At 37.4% G+C, this 21034-nt stretch overlaps 2 protein-coding genes across 14 annotated transcripts in view; one reads left to right on the top strand and one right to left on the bottom strand.

Annotated features, from left to right (window-relative positions):
- Nucleotides 1-21034, bottom strand: part of LOC124170548 (Golgi reassembly-stacking protein 1-like) — an 89390-nt gene that overhangs the window by 5928 nt on the left and 62428 nt on the right. For 9 of the 13 annotated variants that reach the window (XR_006867497.1, XR_006867500.1, XR_006867499.1 and 6 more), the window contains one exon: nucleotides 18523-19608. The exons of 2 other annotated variants lie outside the window; for them this stretch is intronic. The gene's annotated coding sequence lies outside the window, so the exon portion shown is untranslated. Of the gene's footprint in view, nucleotides 1-18522; nucleotides 19609-21034 lie in introns of those variants that run through there. 2 more of the 13 variants (XR_006867493.1, XR_006867494.1) reach the window with 2 other exon arrangements.
- Nucleotides 12549-13389, top strand: LOC124170547. The gene is made up of 3 exons (XM_046549344.1): nucleotides 12549-12689; nucleotides 12892-13017; nucleotides 13151-13389. The coding sequence occupies exons 1-3, from the start codon at nucleotides 12644-12646 to the stop codon at nucleotides 13384-13386; spliced, it is 408 nt and encodes a 135-aa protein (XP_046405300.1). The 5' UTR covers nucleotides 12549-12643; the 3' UTR covers nucleotides 13387-13389.

Genomic DNA, 21034 nt, shown 5'->3' on the forward strand with positions numbered 1-21034 from the left:
TGAGCGGTATTACTTGCGATGGATCGGTATGTATACATTCATCTATTTTGCTCATGTGCGTTTGGATATCGATTTAGATATTTTTATTCATGATTATCATTCTTTCAAATCTATTTGCTACTTTTAGAAATGGGAACAGAAATGAATAACATCCCGAAATGGACGTTGATACATGCAATCCACGCCATAGCCGAGTCCTGGAGAGAGATTTCCTCCACTACCATCGCAAATTGCTGGAAATCGGCCGGATTCCCTCCGATAGCGCATCATGAGGATGTTCTCGAGGTAAGTAATTGATACAACTAACCTAATAGTAATTTTACTGCTTTAATATCACGGCTCTGGTTGAATCGTTATGTTGTACCTTCAGGAAGCCGCGGCAGATGAAATCGCGGAGGAGATTAGTGGCTTAAAAGAAGATTTTAAAAAATATTTGGAAAAAGCAGGAGCACAGCGCGCAACAGCTAGTGATTATATTGTGCTAGATGATGATCTCCAGGCTTGCGATGATTCGACGCCGGTGCCTGTGTCCGAAGAAGCAGCGGCCGGGACTAGTCAGAATAGCAGTGACGACGATGATGAAAGTGAGGAAGTAATTCCACCTAATAAAAAAGAAGTATACGCTGCCTTCCAAACATTCAAGACATTTTGATCTGGCTAACGATTTGGACCCCCAATTTAATTACCACATATGCAAGTTAGAAACCATGGTGGAAGCGGCAATGGAGAAGGGAAAAAGCAAAAAAATAACAGATTTTTTTGGGTAATATCTTTTCGTGTATATATCTAGGCCTTTGTGAATAAACAACTTAAATATCTCAAGTATCAGGCTCTATTTACCGCCAATTTATTTTTCAGGCTTCTTGTAATGAAGACGCACTTCCAAGTCTAACCATCAACTTTCTTCTCATGCGCTTCCCCATTTTCCCATGCTGAGAATTCTTTCTTTCCCAATTCTTTGTTTACTCCCTCCTGCTGCCTTTGGCTGATCTTGCTGACACCCACCTTACGCATCCCAAACCCCTCCTTCCCCAGCATATCCCATTCACTCCCTTCCTAAGGTCACGGAGCTTGCTTGCGTCGCAACAAAATACGGCCCCCAAACGTAGTCTGAGGCAGAGCTGAAGGACCTTTCCCCACCCTTCTTTCTCCTGCCCCCTTCACCTCTCCTTATGCTGACCACACTTATTTCCTAGGGCAATCCCCATCCCACTCCTATTCACCCCATCCACTGGGAATGTTCTCCGACTGTAGAGAAGGACATGGTTCATATTTACTGGCAAGGGGGGGTAAGTTTTTAACCGGAGAGAGGCTGGAGAAGTATCTTCCATTGTCAGGGAAATGGTGCCGTGCTTATAAAATTGTCGCTCTTCTTCTCTGCTGACTTAAAAATTGAAATTTAATTATTTTCTTTGCGCTTTCCACTCTATATGTATTTACGATTATGACACGCCTATTTTTTAGTGCTAAAACTAAGAAAATCTTTTCTCTATGTCAATGATCCTTTGCATAACTTTCAATACGGCGGAAAAAGAAACACGAAAACTAAATGAGGTGAAGGTACAGGTTTTTGCGTATCATTTTTGGGAATCCACGCAAGTGAACCAATATTTCACCACGTTGAGAAATGTTAAAACGTCTCTTGTAGGAAAACAATCAATGTGGATAATAACGTTTCTCTCCCTATTTCTCCGAAACTGTAAGATGTTTCTCCTGTCGTTTTTCCGGTTGGAACCTTGCTCCTGTCGGCATAAAAGGAGAAAAACATACTATATGAACAGGTCACCTCACACCCAGTATGAAAAATATGGTCCTGATGAAAAATTAAGTCTTTTATGGCAACGTCTGCAAAGATGATGGAGCACAGTAGTCGGACGGATAACGCAAACAGAATTTACTTCAAATATTCGCCAGAAGATAATCACATCCTACCTTATTTATGATCGTAATTGAATCTCAGTGAAAATAGAGCACATTCTGCTGAAAATACGAAGTAACTCGAAATATTAACTTACGAAGGTTATTTTGGTAACGGGCTAAGGCCCTTGTTTTTCTTTTTTTCTCGTCACTTTGCGATAGAGGGCGACATAAATGGCGGTTAGGCTGGCTGCCGCTATAATTCCGTGGGTGTCAGAAACAAATATCTATACTTAGCATACTTAATAGTTGCTATTCGCTCCTAACCACAAACTTATAACATTAAATTCTCATAATAAACATTGCAATTCATTATTTGATTACGTTTCCTAAACTGGTCAGGAATTTCTTTAGCGATCGTTGATGTTGAAGTATGAACAAGAAATGGGAATTTTATGGTGGTATAATTATTTAACGATTTTTCACATCATAAATCGATAACAAAAAGCCTTTTCTATGAATTATACCGAGAATAACCACCAAAAACATTTAAATAAGGCCAATGAAGACAAAAAATGGCGGAAGAAACAAAAGCGAGCATTTTCTCGTGACTTATGAAAAAGGTTTGAATTTACGAAACTCGATTTTACGAAGTGCCAATTTTCCGGTCCCACTGACTTCGTAAAATCAAGAGTTTACTGTATATGCAAAAAAAAAGTAGAAAATTCACCACAAAATTCAGCTTCCAAAAAGGCAAAATGTAAAGTCATACCACACTCACAATCAGCCAAACATTTTAAACAGCACGTGAGAGGCACATGATCTAAATTTGTTATTCATTGTCACGAATTGCTAAACCATAAAACTCCTTTGATAAACTTTTAACTTTGTCAAAATAACCTTGAATGCTATATATATTGATCATTAATTACACTGGGAAACAGCCACTTTGCAGTCTTAGATCTGTAACTTTTTTCTGACTAACTTTTGGTCTCTGAAAGATTCTCCTGGTTCATTTTCGGGGTATTACTCTAAAGAATCTCGTAAGACCCTCATTGCAATTCTCTCTCCTGCATGTTCCATTCATCGTGAAATAAAAATGCTGGAAGATGCTCATGTAAAAGTTTTCGGCAAAAGCAAATTTATGAAAATAATATTTGCGAGACAAAAATGAAAATTTGTTCCAGTGCAAACAACTAAGATTAATCGAGGAAATTAATTATGAATTGTTAACATGATCAGGTAGTTTGGGAGAAGATATTTTGTGAGAACAGAAATTTTTAAGTTGTCGTCATCTCCTAGCAAAGGAGACGGAATACATTTTCCGTCTTCCATGAATGATATAACGTAGTATCGCCAGAAATGGTTCATCAACTATATCACCTGTTAAACATTTTCACTATGCAATACATGATCGATTTTAACCCTTTTACTGCAGCAGCCTATTTCAGGTGGGATGCACGAAGACTGCCAAGGCTATTTTCCGGAATTAGCAACATTTCAGGTTTAAAAATTTCTCAGCTACTTAATAATATTTAATACTTCTAGATTTTTTCCCAATTCCTAAGATATATTTATATCTAGGGACATGCAAAAGGTGGGGTTATTTTATAGCCAAAAGTGGTGTTATTTTTTTACTAAAGTGGTATTATTTTACACGGAAATCGGTGTTATTTTAACGGCTAAATAATTGATGCTAATTGAGTACCATGCTTCTAGTGGGCCCATCCATTGCCCTGAATTTTGAATGCTCTTGACTAGGGATGTTTTAAGCAATAATAATCATTCAGTATTGATTGAATTCACATAATATATATTTTTAATCTTCATATATTCATACAAACTTGCATTAATAGAGTAATTACTTTTAAATATCTGTATTTTCAAATGAAAAAATTGCCATTGTGGCCAAATTGTCTTCTTTAAGATTTGTTCTCCTATCTGTTAACACAGTGTTGTAACTGGAAAGAAATCTCTCCGAGTCCACATTTGCACAGGGGGTCCAAATTCCTTTCAGGCACTTCAATGCAAACGATGTCTCAGACAATTTGAGCACCTGCATTGCCTTCATTAAATCCACTGGGCCCTGGGAATTTTGCTTTTTTAGTAATCGCTGTAATTCTCCAAACCCCAACATTAACTTCTCTGTCTCCATTGACTCAAGGCCATGAACTTTTTTCAATTTTAAAATAAAATCAGGGTTCACCTCCGTAGTAAGGACTTCTTGGGGATCAAATACTGAAATATTTTCAAATACTTTTCTGCTAGGGTCTTCTAACATGAGAGAACTAAGTTTTGTAGATGCTTTTGAAGCCATCTGCATTAGTATTGACTTTACTGCTGCTGCTTTAGAAGTTGTCATTTTTTGCAAGTAATTAGAGGTTTTATCGAAAAAAATACCCTTTTGAATATTTTCGAGACTCATTTTCAACTTCCCTAGCTCTCTATGTAATATATGGGCATTAGGATAGTTTGAACCCTCCAATAATTTTATTAAGTTAACCAGATGTTTCCCATGCTCCATAACAAATGTTGCCTGGCACTGGATTGAATCAATTGTGTCATTATTTAAAGTGCAAAAATATCCAATACCAGAATTGCGAATCACTTCCATGTCTTCAGTGTTGCAAAAGTCAACAATGTGTCGAAAATAATCTGCTAAATAAAAAACGCTATGAAACCAGGAGTTCCATCTGGTGACAACAGGAATAGGGAATAATATCAAATTCTTTTCATTTCTGTCTTGAAGAAATTTCAAGAACAAATGTTTTCTTTTGCTAGTGTGGAGGAATAAACTTTTGGTCATCAGGACAGCTCTATTAAGGTCAGTCATTTGTTGAATCCAAATATTACCCACAAGATTTAATTTGTGAGCCCAGCATTGTACGTGGATTAACTCCTCACCAACAATCAGTTTTAACCCTGCAACACACTTTGTCATATATTTGGCTGAGTCTGTTACAACACTTTTAACATCCGAGTACTGCACATTATAAACCCTCAAGGACTCAAGTATTGCCCTAATACATTGGGTTGCATTAGCACTTTCTAAAAAGTGGACACCACCAACATAAAGCAATGGCTGCTCATTAAAATCTTTAAATGTCCTAAACAGTACCACAAATACACATCTGCCTTGTTTATCTGTAGTTTCATCACAAAAAACATCGATGGGCTTGCCTTGAATAGCAACTTTAACTTCTTCGATTCGGTCCTTGGCCAGATCACTAACATATTTCTCTCGAAGTGTTCGAGCATGCGGTAGGTCACCAGCCCCTGGGTTTAATTGTGGAAATAGAATAAAAGGAGAATGAATCCTAATACATAAAACAAAGAAATTGCAGGATTCATAAAATTTTATCAATATTAATGGGAACTTAAGTTTTTATACTAAGTAATTATTATGTTCACTTGCAAACATGATTATGGAATAACTATGTGTATGAATCACATAAAATTTTCACTTATTAATGTTCTAGAACAGCGGCCGAAGTACATAAATCAATACTAACCTTCTACATATTTGTTTAACCATCTTCTAATGCTTGGATCGTCCACCTTCTCAAGTGGAATGTTGGCTTTTATGAAGGTCTCTGTTGTGTCTTTTGCAAATTCATAGGAGGCATCTTTCTTCTTGGTCGCTTTAAGCAATGTTGTAATCGATGCCTGCCGAATAGTTCCACTTCCACTTGCAGAATTTTTCTCTATGCTAGACTTGTGTTTTTCACTCACAATATGCTTTGTGCAGCTGTCCTTCCTTTCCCACGAAACAGTTGTATTGCAAAAACGACAAAATATGGTTTTGTCATCAGCACAATATAATCCGTGGTTCCGAAATTCTGCTTCACGTTGTTTTGCGGTAACTGGCCACTTCGGCATTATACTTTTTTTTAATACGACAAAACGAAATGAAGTCACGATGCCAATCTCTCAAACGACGGTAAGTACTAAGCTGCTTTTAACCAACTGTAGTTTTCGAGCCTTCTCTGGATTAAGACAGGAGTGCCGGTGTCGCGATTAGAAGTACCTATAATTGTAAGACCCTTGGAGTGATCATTGAGTTTTTCCCTCACGAAATCCCTACCAACTTGTTGGTTTGACCCCATATCAGTACATGGGGCTTGCATAAATGCATTTTGGCCACTTTGTAAACATCTCCTGACAAAAAAGTTGTTTTATTTCCTCAAATGTGTTACTTTGTGAACATGATTTTTTTCATCGTAATTGAATCTTAGGCCGTTTTTCAGACGAGGCGACTTTAGGCCGGCCACCTTTCACGGCTCGGCGCCGTAAAATTCAGACAGTCGCCTCTTTTGAAAGCCGCCTCAATGTAGCAGGGATGCACTCGATGCCCTGTATTTCATGCCGTAGACGCGTAGAAGGCACTCTGCGGGGCCGGATTGAAATGGGAACCGTAGTGACCACTGCGGCTGTCGACGGCGCCGTGGACAGCCGTCAAAGGCACGATTCAACTCGTTTGAAGACATCCAAAGAGGCCTATGGTTATTTGAAAGCACGGCGCCGGTCCATGGACGGGAGCCGGCAGAAAGTCTGCTCGACTGAAAGCGGCCTGTTATAAACTTTCGACAATAAAGGCATTTTTCAAAAGCACTCGTGCGCGTATTATTGTCGTTTGTCATCATTAATATATCAGATGAGTTACTAGTTTTCGTTCGTTATAAATCGTCCATCTTATCCGGGAATATTTTTAATGCAATGGATGAGAGCCGTGTAAATTTTTTAAACTAATGGTGAAAACATTATTCCATGTTTTCTCGCTGACGACTCATAAACGATCGTCGATTCTTATAGCGTAGTACTGTTACTCGACCGCATAATATCGAAAATTTGCTAAGAAAGCTATCCAAATCCTCAGTTTGTCGGAATAATGCAGTATAAACATAAGCCTCGAAAAAAATTTTTGCGGAAGAAGCACGAAGGGAAGAAAAATTACGAAAATCGCATTTGAATCGATGAAAATCGCGATTAGCACAAAATTCGCGTTATCGCGGGAAAACCTCGGAATTCGCGTTAAAATTCGCGTTATCGCATTTGCGACTTTTGCATGTCCCTATTTATATCTTATAACCATAGATAGATTAAGGGGGTTTACTTAAATTACAGCCGATAAAAAGGCCACAATCACAAAAAAAGTGAAAAAATTTCGCTCAACCAGCAAGGACTGATATATCAGCCCGTTGGCAGTAAAAGGGTTATATCAATTTTTCAAATTGTTTTCTAGGAAATGTTTAAATGTTTGTTCAGAAATACCCCCCCCCACCACCTTACCATCTTCCCCCTACCCCCCCACCTTATCAAACATCTATTTACGCTAGGTCTTTTTGTATCACCCCTTGCAAAATATGGAATCAATAGGGTAGTTACCTTCATCTAAGGAAACGAAAGGCATTGATTGCGATTCCTTACCCACCATTAGTGTATTCATAATATACAAATTATTTGGTTTGAGAAATTCCAGTTTAGACGAATGGCAATGGTCCATTTTAACCTCATTTGAAAAAGGCCAGATTGGTGCCCATACGATTCCACTCCACGTGACGTCACAGGGACCTAGTTTCTATACGAGTAGATAGGAGTTTTACATCGTCCGAGATTACCAATGCATGCATGAGGAACAGAGCTCAGGGAAACGTCTCTCAATAATCACCTATTTAAACTGCCTTTGGTCGGAAAGTTTCCTTCGTTTGATAGGGTATTAATAATACTTATTTCAGCCAAGCGCTACCTGCTAGCAGGGTACTCTGCTACCTGCTAGCAGAGTACCCTGCATCGTATCAGCACACATACCCTTGCCCCAAGGTAACCTCACACGGCAACAGTGGGAACCTGAATGAGGTCACACTGGCTTTTCCTGACATTCATACCTAGCAGTCACATTTTTGCACGCTTGAGAATTTTCACTTTTCATTTAAATTTAGGTATTCCTCATATGGAAACGTAACCACGTCTTATCAGATCCCTCTGAGTACCACGCCGAGAAACTCGAGCCTAAATTCAAAGGTCTGTACTGTGTCATGAGGAAAGTGTCCCCAACAATTTACCGGCTCGAATCTCTACGTGAAAAGAAGGAATGCACCGTGTACATCGAAGACCTCCGACCCGTTTCGCTAAAGTATTGGTTTTTTTCAGAGGGGATGTAACGGGTAAAGTGCGCCTTTCATGGCCCCACTAGATTCGGGGCTGGCGCACAACGCAATGCAAGACCCGGAGGAGGAGTGGGAGCTGGTCAGCGACGTGTAGGCAGTCTGTCACGAGGAGCCGCGGGCAGTGGGTCGTGCTGAGCTGGAGAGCGTGGTCGAGGCCTGGCCGCGTGTGCTTTTGTGATAGAAATTGAAATTGTGATAGTGTACCTTAGGCAATTAAACCTTTTTTTGTTACAAATTCAAAAGGAAATACTATGAAACATTGCTACACATATGACGAACGGTTGTGTGATGCCTTTTCTCATTGGGCTAAACTTCAGGGTGTTTATAATACGTATGTTTACCTTGTAATCTCTAGTTTTTTTTCGGAGTGGAATCCATCATGATTGCATGAATCGTTAGAAATTTACTCTGTAATTAAAGGATCCACATTTGAGATTTTAAGAGTTGTGACTAAAAATCGTGAACATGAAGACGAGAAGCTCGTAGTTTGGTAAGGATGAGCCTGTAAAAGAGAGGCGCTAACTTCTTTACCAGAGCATGTTGTCAGCAGCAATACCGATAGTCCCTCAATCATAATGAAACTTGGGTCAACGGAGATCATCTCGGACAAAGAAGGGGGACGGAACGACACCTCTATGGGTCATTCCATGTCAGTTCACCCAGGCATGGTACCCACCGACTCGGATTTCAATGAAATTTTTGTCACTAGCTGCTATCACCTATTTAATGACTCATGCAAAATAGTTCCTCTCTCACTCTCATAGTTTGCAAGATATGAGGAGTCGAAGTTTGAGATGTTTGCTCAGAAGTGGCGCTAGTGGGAGTCAAATTCCAGAGTGCAGGGCACAGGGTAAAAATTCATAACTCAGAAACCACTTAATATGTTTGAATGAAATTTTGACCCCTTGTCTATCCAAGTACATTGCTTCCATAGTAATGTCTTTTATTCCCCTTGCGTTGTTATGTTAGCCAAAATGATGTCAACAGTTGTTAATTAACCGATTTCTTAAGCTCAAAAACATTACTTCATATTTTCAGAATTATCACCAAAAGGCAGAGCAGTTAACTCATCCAATTTTTTTTTAAATTGAAGGTTAATATGTGCTCCAATAAACTGTGAAATAAAAATGGTGGTGTTTTGACTGCCACCATGAGTATTTCAGGTTTTACTTTTTTTCTGCCCCCGTGAGAGGGATTTTGGACACGTACTGTAAGATAATAAGTATAAGTGTATCCATACCTTCATGAGGATATATTTGAAATATTGGTCAGTAAATCTAAGACCAAACATGTAGTCTAGTGAATGTGGCTCTTGTTCATACAATTGTTTTTAATAGCAATACTTGGCTTGTGGCAGATGAGGGGAAAAGAGTCCAAATGGCTCAGAAATGTGAAATGATGCTTTTTTCCTGGAATTTACCCATTTTTCAAGTGTTTTGTTTATGGAAAAATTGGTATCAACATACATTAGACTCTTACTGTGCATTAGAGGATAAATGGAAATACTAATTTAATTAAAATTATTTAAATAATACACTTCAGTGTGTTTAAGGCATCTCCTGAACATCTCTGGAGGCTCTGATGGGCAACTAAACGCTTAACAGTACCACCAATTCCATCACATGGGGATTTTCCATATAGGTGCATAAATTTCACTTTCACATCATTTCTTCCTCGTGTTTAGAAATCACTAATCCAAAAAACCAGTGGTCATCATAAGCAAATGCAATGTACAAGTTTGTTAAGATCTGTGAAAAAGTGATTAAATGAGTCCCGCTGAACTGGAGTAGTACAAAGTTAGCCTCACTTTCACAAAAGAAGTACGGTCTTCCAGACCCTTGGTGATGGAAGAGCTGGCAGAACAAATGGTATTACTTAAAGATATGCAGCAGGTTGTCACCAATATCCAAATTCCTTGATGGCAACTGGAGTATTAAATTTCTATTTCACTGGGAGAGATAATGCTGACATTATGTTCCCTTCTCCCCTGCCTCACATATGATTGTATAACATGACAAACTTGAGAAGGTAATACAATCCCCCCTATTCAGCCTAACTTTCCAGTGTTATTCCATCTCCCCAAGGAATAAGAGAATTAAGTGCAACCTCTACATTAGGAAGAATAAAATGTTTCAATTATCACAGTGAGGGCATGAAAAATCAAAATAGATTCTAGGGTACCACTTTTAGTCTTCTGCCAAGTCTTCTTGTGTGAAGATGCTCCATGGGTGTCCAAGTTTATTCTGTGTGTACGATCAGTGTATATTTACCAGTACATTAATTGTGTGTGCTATGAGTTAGGCAAAGCTGCTCATCGTGAACTTCGACATTAAAAAAGGTTAGTGTCTCCACTATGCTTCAAAATGAGCAAATTGTTGAACTGTGCAGCATTGGAAAAGTAACTGCATCTGATTGCAACACCAGTGGTGCAACTGAACAAAATTGAGATCATGAGTATACTTCAAAAACAGCTGTTACCTCTCAGAAGTGGTGTACCCGGGGAAGTCCTATCCAATGTCTGCAAACATCACAGAATATACTATTTGAAAAAGTATTAAACCTACCAAATATATTGTCTTGATCCTTTTAAGAGCCACAAGAAGAAAATATCAAAATCACAGAGAAATGCAAGTCTTGAATTTGCAGGAAAGGCCTGTAAAATCCCAACTCTTCGGAAATTAGTGCCAGGAATGAAAATATGCCAGCCATGTAGGGAGGAGGTAAAGAAACACTCCAGGTTTGGAAATGAGCTTTCTGATGTTGAAGCAGTAGATAAAGACAGCAATGATAGTATTTTGAATTTTCAAACAACAGTATCCCAAGAAAAATCAACTGAGCTACTTAACAGAACGCTGCAAGATATAGAGGAGTCACCTTTAAAATTTCATGGCATATCATCTCACAGAAGGTCAACCTACGCTAAAAGGAAAGTAGAGTCAGCATGCAGTAATTTTAAAAGGAAAGTTAAAAGAGTTCTTGATAAAGAATTATCTCCAGAAAAGGATGACCCAAAACTCCCAAAAGGACTACTTCAGAAAGTTCATGATATGGATGTGCTCATAGACTTAATCAAACAAAAAGTTCACACATCAAGCACTCATCAAGGAAAGGTACATCTGTTATCATTGGTACCAACTTCATGGAGCAGGAAGAAAGTAATGGAAGAGTTTCATGTGAGTGAGTACACTGCCTGCCAAGCAAGAGAACTTTTCAGAGAAAATTTTGTTGAATTCCCTCTCTCCAAAATACAATGCACGGAGCGTTCCGAAGAAAAACTCTGTTGAGGGCACACAGAAATGCTTGGTCTGCGAAAGGACGTGATTTCCAGTGGCCCGAGTCTTGAAATTTTCGTTACTCACCGAACACAAATCGACTTTTTCGTTATCATCGGTAACTTCGTTAGCCTCATAGCGAATTTCGGCATCAACGAATCGCGGAGCAAGTCCTTAATTTTTTCGTTAACAGTACAGCGAGTAATCTTCGTTTCGTTATTCCCGCTGGTGCTGCAGCGATGTCTGTGGCTTTGTACCAAACTAACACAAATGACTGCTCTAACGCAATCGTACCCCAACCCACCGTTACTGATGGTTACTATGGATTCTTACAGTGTTTATTTTTCCTTTGGAGCGACTAGTGCAGCTTAGGAGCAGATTTTTGTAATCATACATTGTAATAAAAATATAATGGAGAGTGTAGGTAAGAAAAGAATGACCAAAGTCTCCGAGAAGCAGCAGGAGCTAATGCTTGAACTTTATACGAGGCATAAAACTATTTTAACCGGAAAGCTTGGCCCTAATGTAACAAGCAAATCTAAACAGAAATGCTGGGAAACTATCGCACAGCAATTAAATGCAGCAGGCCAGGGTCCAGCGAAGGACGTGGAGAAGTGGAAGAAGGTAATGTTTTGCTGATTATGACTGAACTAAATCTTGGAAAATGTAAACATTATTGAAAAACTTCAGTCCAGAAGTAAGTAATGCCGTTGAAGTGAAATAACTTGAACTGTAATCATTTAGATGAAATTAATTGGATGTCTTTGGGAAAAGGTGTTTATTTATTCGGTTCCTCTCTTCGTAATTCATGCTCCTTGTTCTAACGTTCTCATCAAGTCTGTTAACTGCTTTTGAATTCGGAATAGTTTTGCACGTTATAATTCATGTATCAATGGTTAGCTAAAAGTGCTTGCAACATTGATTTTGAGACAGACATGGGCAGACTGGAGAAGCTCAGTTAAAGCAAAAGTGTTGCGTCTCCAGAAATATCATAAAGAGACAGGTGGGGGAGGCATGTCAAATGAAAATTTAAGCCCATTGGAGGAAAGACTTTTAGAAACTGTTGGAAAAGTTTGTACCTACGGAGATCCAGGTTGTAAGGAATCGCTTGTGGAGGTATTTTTGATAAACTTCAGTGTATTTGAGCAAAGTATGTATGATTATTTTGATTCCTTAGTATTTGTTAACATTACGGAATTTCCATTTTAAAAGGAGGAGATTTCAGTTGATAACGAGGAGGTCTTGTCAGCCATAGGTTTGTAAAAAGCTGTCACCTATTCATAGTTTGTAGCATATTTGGATATAGGGCCTCATTAATATATTTTGTTACTGGTAGGGCAAGTGCTCATGGACTTTGGATGTAGTAGTAGCTTTGAAGATAATACCAATGCAGGTGTGTACTGGAAAATGACAATTTTCCAAACTCAAATACATACAATATGATTCTTGGTTTTCTTATAAACAAGCAGTGAGAAAAGGTGCAATGCACACTTAAGGAATGATAAAAGAGTTTTAAATAAATAACTTGTACTAAGAGATATGCTCTGGTGTGATCAATGCCAATTGATGGAAATTACAATGATTGTATTACACAGTAAGAGAACCCTCCTCGCCCTTGGAAGAGATAGTGCCTCCACCCTCTCCATTTTTGTCAAGGCAGATATCTCCTCATTCTTCCCCAATTAATAGGAATTTTGTGAAAGAGAAGAGAAAACTCAAAGGTATAAAACTAAGAGTGTTTCATAGGTATAATTGAAGTACCTGGTGAACCATGGTGAATTGATAACTACCACATTAATGCTTATATTAATTACTTTAATTTCATTTGTTGAATCTTTCCTTCCTGATTAACAGGCAAGAACATTTCTCCTTATGAAAGAACGAAGGAAAGGCTTTCTCAGATAGAGGAAGAGAAATTGAAATTTAAAAAAGAGATTGAAGGAAAAATGTTAAACGTTCTTAATCAAATTTTAAAATCTTTAAATGACCTCCAACAAACTGAAAGTAGAAAAGCAGCTGCAGCTGAGAAGCAAGCTGATGCTTTTGAAAAGATTTCAGAATGCCTACAAAATTATTTAATAAAAAAGTAATTTGAACCTATGTTACATCTATGGCATCAGATTTGTTTGAAATATTTTAAATAATAACAATAAATATCAATATTTAATTGCCAAAGGATCAGAAAGCAATGAGTGCATTGATTCAGATGTATGGTTTTTAGAAAATAGTAAAAGCATCACCAGCAATATCATTATGTTTACGATGGGTAAAAATGGGAATGGTCAATTCTGCCATCAGCATTTTAGTAGAGGTGCTAAAGAAATGCACTACCATTAGTCATTGAAGTCATTGATTTAGATGCATGTAGAGGTAGAAGTACATACATGGTACACTTAGGGGCAATGTTTGGATGAATACAAAAAGACTTAAGAATTTACAAGTTCTCATAGTAATACTATTTTGAGAGGAGAAATACATACCTTCACTTTATCCATGAAAGCCTTATCAGTTGGGAAATCTTTATTTGTAAGGGAATTTTATAGTAAAGTTGCAGCCCCATACGTTGAGGCCCTATAGGTGATTTCCTAGTTCATACAAATGGTTGGTGCAGATCATTTTGTTTTCAGTTGGAGTACTGGTGAACATCTGAGTTGAAGTAATATTCGTTCATGTTGTTTTGTGTAAAGAATGTTTAAATTATGCTCACTCAAGAAAGGGTAAAATTTTTAACTTCTTGAATGGTAATGTCTGCATGGGCTGTTGTTATTGGCATGAGGTATAATTCAAACAACCTTCTTTTGAATACTGAACAATTTCAAGACAGAGGAAGTTCACCAAAAGATTATATGCACTATATGATGCATGGGAGTGGAACAAGCCTTCGTAAATGTTATAGAGAATGTCAGTTGACTCCGTTTAGCGGATGGATCTAATGAGGAAGCAGATGAAGCTAAATTTGTTGACCAAAAACAAATATGGGTATCCCATGAAACATTTGAGTCTATGTGCATCCTTAAATATTTGGCTGAATTATCTTGAGGAATATGCGTGCCATTAATTATTATAATTACACATTGCTGCAGGTAGACTATTGCCTGGTGGCAGCATTAGATGTACATGAATAACAAATGTGTACATCCAAAGTTTCTATCTTTCTAATACAAAGTTTAGAAACAGAATGGACACCCATGATAAAAATAATCCACTAATTCTAATCTCACACTACTAAGAATAACATTGTAACGTTGTGCCAATGAACCTATTTCAAACAATCCATTAAATACATAATTTCTAATATAATAGGTACCACTAAAAAATGAGCATTAACCCAATTTCACACTCTCCCTTTTAAACAACTATGTAATTAGTCAATAAGTGATGACACTTCTTCCTAAAAAATGTATGGGGATAGGGAAATGCCCCTCTTAGGCTTTTGTATATTTCTGAAATACATTGTGTGACTTCACAATGTTCAGTTTAAGGGAGTTCTTAAGCCATCAGCGATTCACTGACAGTTAAACCATCGGTGATGAGAGATTGAAGACTGAAGAAAAAACAATGAATTTAGTGTCATCTGCATGCAGAGTTGGATAAATACCAGCTATTTTAGGGATAGTATGTGGTATTATAATCAGGTAAGTCATTTAAACCTAAAGGTTGATTAAATCGTAGCTAAGCCGGCGAAACATCGTCAAAGAGATGGAAAAGAGGCTGAGTTTGGAGCAAACACTGTTTCTGACTCAAAACCTTCGGCAAAAAAGGAAAAAACGACCCATGTTGATCAAACCAGCTGCGGAATAGTGCGCCTAAACCATGAACAATCACGAAGAGAATCAGACGATGACGGCTATACCCGAGTGCAACACAGAAGAAAGAAACGAAACTTCTTTGGTATCGGAAAAGGTGCGACTGAAAACAACGGTGCAGGTCTCCGAGCTGCGAAAATGATAACGTACGTATATGTGGGCCGCTTGGCCAGCGATACCACTGAAGATGAAGTGGTAAAATATGTAAAAAATAAGTTTGACGTCACGTGTGATTCTTGTGAAAAAATAGATGGTAAAAGTGTACATGGTGCATTCAAACTCGGCGTTGAATACAGTGATTTTAAACAGGTGATTAATCCGCTTCACTGGCCTTCTGGCGTGATTATCAACAAATTTACAAGACCAAGACAACAGTCAACTGACATGAGAGTCGAACCTAAGGGTAAGTCTTCCTGACTAGCTTTCTGTGACTCAAATCAGCAAAAGACACACTCAGGGTTTAAATTACTGGTTTTAAACATTCAGTGCCTGAGTAACAAAATAGCAGAGCTTGAAGCACTAGCAGAGGCAGAGAAACCAGAATTTATATGCTTAAGTGAACATTGGATGAGAGATATAATTATATCAATACCAGGCTATGTGATTGGTGACTTTTATTGTCGGAAAGATCATCGTAATGGAGGTGTTGTTATTTTTATAAAAAGTACATTAGTTTTTTCTAATATGTCGCATTTGGTGCATAATCTAAATGCTGAACTTATATTTGAATGTGCAGCAGTGAGGTACACTGTAGCAAGTAATGATTTTATTGTATTATCTGTATATAGATCCCCTGTTAGTAGCTTTAATAGTTTCCTAGAAATTTTAGATAATCTGTTGTACACCTTGACAAGTCAATTGTCAAGACCAAATGTTATATTGGCAGGAGACTTCAACTGTAACCTTTTTAAGGACGGACAAGATAAAAGAAGATTTTTGCAAATTTTACAGTCCTATCAAATGAAACCACTGGTAAATACTCCAACAAGGATTACTAATGGCACAGGGACACTACTGGATAACGTTTTCACTGATTACAATGAATCTAATGTTAATACTTCAGTATTTGACCCAGCAATATCTGATCATTCAGCTATTGTATCCATCTTTCATATACATGAGGAGCATCCTCAATCAAAAACCCTAAATCAATGTAGGTTCTTTAATGAGCATAATATGAATTATTTTTGTGTATTGTTGAATCAAGAAGATTGGAAAGACATATATGGTGGAAGACCTCTGAATGTTAACTTTGATGAATATCTTTGTAGATTTAAGTATTACTTCAACTTAGCTTTTCCGCTACAGTCCGTGGAACACAGGAGTGTCAGCACAAAAAAATGGGTTACAAAAGAAGTTCAAAACTTATCCAGAGTTCTAAAACAAACATTTTTGCAAATACGGTACTCAAATGATGATGGGTTGCGACAGAAGTACTCTCAACTTAGGAAAGAATATAAGATATTTATAAGAAAAGCAAAAAGGGAGTATAATGACCAAAGGTTTAGGAATGCCTCTAATTATTCTAAAGTAGCCTGGGACATCATAAAAAGTAATGTCAATGCCAACCCAACAGTTCTGCCAGATCAAGTTACAAATGAACAAGGGGAAATTACTACAAACCCCATTGAAATCTCCAATGCCCTAAACCACTCATTCTTGCATCTTCCTAAGAGGGTGATTACCACCCAAAGTGGAGCTACTCTCGAAAACCATAAAATAAGTAGCTCATTGTATCTTAAGCCTTGCTCAGAAAGAGAGTTGTCTCTCTATATAGCCAAGATAGGAAAGAAAAAGTCTGCTGACATTGAGGGAATAACGGGAAAAGTAATTAAAGACTGTGAGTCCCTCATACGAAGACCCTTACTCTCGTTAGTCAACCAGTCCTTGTCAGAAGGTGTATATCCTGATTCCTTGAAGGTATCCAAGGTGGTCCCAGTGTATAAGAACAAAGACAATAGAAATAATCTGCAAAACTACAGGCCAGTATCTATAGTGCCACAATTTGGTAAATTATTTGAGTATGTATTCTGTAAAAGGCTCATTGACTATCTTGATAAGCAAAACATAATATCACTCCATCAATATGGCTTTCAGCAGGGAAAATCGACAGAATTGGCTCTATTTAATGCAATTGATAATATTACACAGGAAATAAATAGTAAAAATAAGGTAATGGGGATATTTTTTGACATGAGCCGAGCCTTTGATGCTGTGGATCATGACAAATTGCTAAAAAAATGTGAATCAATAGGTATTAGGGGCATTCCTCTAAATTGGCTTAAGACATATCTTCATGGAAGAAAACAGAAAGTAGCATACAGGAAAGATGGGACAGTCTATTTCTCCTCCACGTTAGAAGTCAAAAAGGGTGTACCACAGGGGTCAGTATTGGGACCTCTTCTCTTTCTAATATTCATCAATGACCTACCTAATAAAATTGTAACCCAAGATAATAAGTGTGTATTATATGCAGATGATGTAACCATCTTATCAAAAAGAAAAAATCTGACCGCGTTAATTGATTCCAGTCAATATATAATAAAATGCATGCAAACCTGGTGTGATGTCAATGAACTAAGGCTAAATGATGATAAAACCCAAGTGATATTGTTTTCTGCTGGGCACAGCCCAAAGGACAATGATCTACTGCAATGTAAAAATAATTATCTTAATGATATGGAATGTGTAAAGTTTCTAGGAATTTATGTGGATAGAAATATGAAGTGGGATGCACATATAGAGCACCTATGTAAAAAACTGAATACAGTGTTTTATCTTATATCTGTATTAAAGCATAGTGTAAGCCAGTATGTTCTGAAAACCCTTTACTATGGATTATTCTACTCAAGAATTTCATATGGAATTATAATATGGGGATCTTCGCCCCAACTTCATGATGTGTTTGTTATACAAAAGAAATTTGTGAGAAGTATGTGCAAACTAAAGTGTCGAGCTCATTGTCGCCCTTTTTTTAAAAGCCTTAAATTACTCACTGTACCTTGCGTATATATATATCAGAGTGTCATATATGTAAAAAGGTATAAAGGTTGTTTTACTATGAATAATAGGATACATTCCTATGAAACCAGGAGATGCAATGACGTTCATGTCAAACAATCGAACCTAGCTCTGGTATCTAGAGGGCCTGAGCTCATGTGTACAAAATTGTATAATAACCTACCTGTATATATTAAAAGTATAGAAAATATTGATGTTTTTAAAAAGAGTGTCTTAGCTTACTTAATAGAGAAGTGTTTTTATAGTATAAAAGAATATCTTCAATCTGAAATGTAACATTTTCTTATGTGAATTTGTTAATTTTGACGTGCCCTATATACTTGTTTTATGATTGTATCATGACATATAGTATCCTTTGGGCAAATAAATATTATTATTATTATTATTATCATACACTCATTTTTGGTGCCACTTGCTCCGAAGGAGAAATTGTTTATTCACAACTGGATGTTTTACTGCATCAACAGTACAGAATTCATCGATTTTCATACAGGAGATTAATTACAAAATAACAGATGAATTATAAAACGAGTGATGATGTAGATCGGCATGGTTGACTATTTTCTAAGGATAATAAATACCATTCAGTTTATCTAAATTAGGAAAACCGAGCTCTAATAATTTGGCGACGAATTCTTAGGGCTTCATTATGAGCATGATGCTCAATATCTTCCCTTGCATAACCTGCAGCTCTATTTGCTGGAGGAAGCTGTATATTATCATCTTCCAAGTTATACCTCTTGCACATGTTGTGTATAACAACACAAGTGTTAACGATTAATGAAGCTCTCTCAGGGGAATAATGTAGTCCTCTCTCAGATAGCAAGCATCAAAACCTACTCTTGAGGACACCGTTGCATCTTTCAATGCAGTTTCTTGCAGCAGCATGTGCCTCTGTATACCTGTTCTCTGGGGTTCCTGGTATTGCATTTAATACTGGTGTCATCAGCCAAGGCTGAAGAGGGTAACCACTATCCCCTGGGATGAAAACAAAGTATTTCATTTTGGTATTTAGCACTTCTTTATAAAACCGACAGAATGGGTGCTTACTCAATTTGATGATTAATACATTCTTGTCAACTTGAAAAGTAAACTGTAGCATACCTATAAGCCATCCATCTAGGGTTCCTACAGAATGAGCATTTTCCAATGCCCTGTATATGTTTGAGCTCCTCCAAATGAAGGAATCATGTGTTCCCCCAGGGTATCTTGCGTTAACATTTAAAATGTTTAAATCATAGTCACATATCTGATTTTAAAGGGAAACAAGCAAGAAATAGTAGGTTATTATCTACATAGGCTCTTTAACCAATATTCATGCTACATATGTATATTACCAGCTGAACATTTATGGAATGATAACCATGCCTATTAACGTAAAGGTGTTCAGGATATACTTCATCATTTACATGCGGAGCCTTGATCTTCACGTGCGTGCAATCAATTGCACCGAGAATACCGGGGAAATTCTTTTCCTCCAAAAATCTGAAATTTAGACTTAGTTAGATTTAGTTAGGAATATCATCAATAATTATGTCCAACGTTGAATACTCATTCAACCTGGAATATATCTTAATGAAATAATTTGTTTACCGTGCTTTTATCCTTCTCTGCTTATCAATATTAATTGGGAATGCAACCCATTTGTGAAGTAAATGTTCATTCACCGTATCAGTTATCTCCTTAATTATTCGACTTACAGTCTTTTGGCTTACATTCAAAAATAAATTTAATCCAACTGGCCTTTGATAGCTGCCACAGGCAAAAAAATGCAATGCTGTAACAACCTGCATTCAAGAAAATAGGTTTTTTTTATCGTAGTTTCCATAGTAAGAGAAACGTAGTAATCGTTGACAAGAAAAGGTTAAATATACGGCTAACAATTTTGCAATAATAACAAGTTCACTTTCTTTAGTAGGACTCATTTTACTGATGGTAAAAAAATGAAATTAGTCCATGCCTACAGGTAAATACCTTTATTTCAATAGGAATGCATGATCTTCGTGAAGAATGCATGTAAAGCCTTAGCTCTTCCACTAAACCCTAAGTTGCCTCTTGATTAAGGCGAAATATTTGAACAAAATAATCTTCGGGAAGATCGTATGGATTTTGCCGGTCCCTTAGATATCTATCTTGCCTATACAAACGCCTTTCCTCTTCATAAGCTCCCCTCATCAAAATAACACGTCTCAAGGCCGCCATACTGGTGTAAACAAACAATATGATTTAACTTCGTTAGGCTATGAACGAATGCTCTTCGTTTTTCGTTGCGTAAACGAAGGAATACATTCGATGAAAAACTTTCGTTGGCAACGAAAGTGTTCAAAACTTGCGCGTTTGGGATAACGAACAAATGACAACGAATGAGTTCGTCATAACGACGGATTTTATTCGTTGAGGCGTAACGAAGGATTCAAGACTCAGGCCACAGGTGAGAATGCTGGGCGAACTACTTCAGAATGTGGCGGTGACGGTAAAAAATTTCAATGCCCTACCGCGTATCAGCTAATTAGCTGCCTCCTTCACCTAACACTGCCGCGCATGGATTGATGTTTGTTCAGTATTGCTAGAAATTGACGTCCCGGACTCCCGATGGAATAGCCAGATTTCGCAGCATAAATACGCAGGCAAGACATATGACTGTCGCTAAGCGCAATAAATTTTAAACTACGATCATTCACGAAAGCATCGAAAAAATTACCAAGGTGGTAGCAAGAAAGTGCTACACCAGGAAATATGGGAATAAAATAATAGCGAAAATTGTGTATTTGATTTATTTCAAGCCGCGGAAAATTCTTGAAATATTTTAATTTTAGAAGCGGAAGTAGCATGCGGTTGAGTAATTCTGTCTCCATGGATGGGAGTGAAGTTAGTTGAAATATTTCCGTCAGCAAGTGATTATAGGCTGCGC

Source organism: Ischnura elegans, chromosome X, assembly GCF_921293095.1.
Source record: "Ischnura elegans chromosome X, ioIscEleg1.1, whole genome shotgun sequence".
NCBI lineage: Eukaryota > Metazoa > Arthropoda > Insecta > Odonata > Coenagrionidae > Ischnura > Ischnura elegans.

What these genes read in the sequence shown, in the direction of transcription:
- LOC124170547 (XM_046549344.1), top strand. Translation starts at nt 12,644, where the DNA reads ATGGACTTTGGATGTAGTAGTAGCTTTGAAGATAATACCAATGCAG. An exon ending in TGAAGATAATACCAATGCAG is followed by an intron (nt 12,690 to 12,891) that starts GTGTGTACTGGA and finishes TGTATTACACAG; the next exon opens with TAAGAGAACCCTCCTCGCCC. An exon ending in AGAGAAGAGAAAACTCAAAG is followed by an intron (nt 13,018 to 13,150) that starts GTATAAAACTAA and finishes CCTGATTAACAG; the next exon opens with GCAAGAACATTTCTCCTTAT.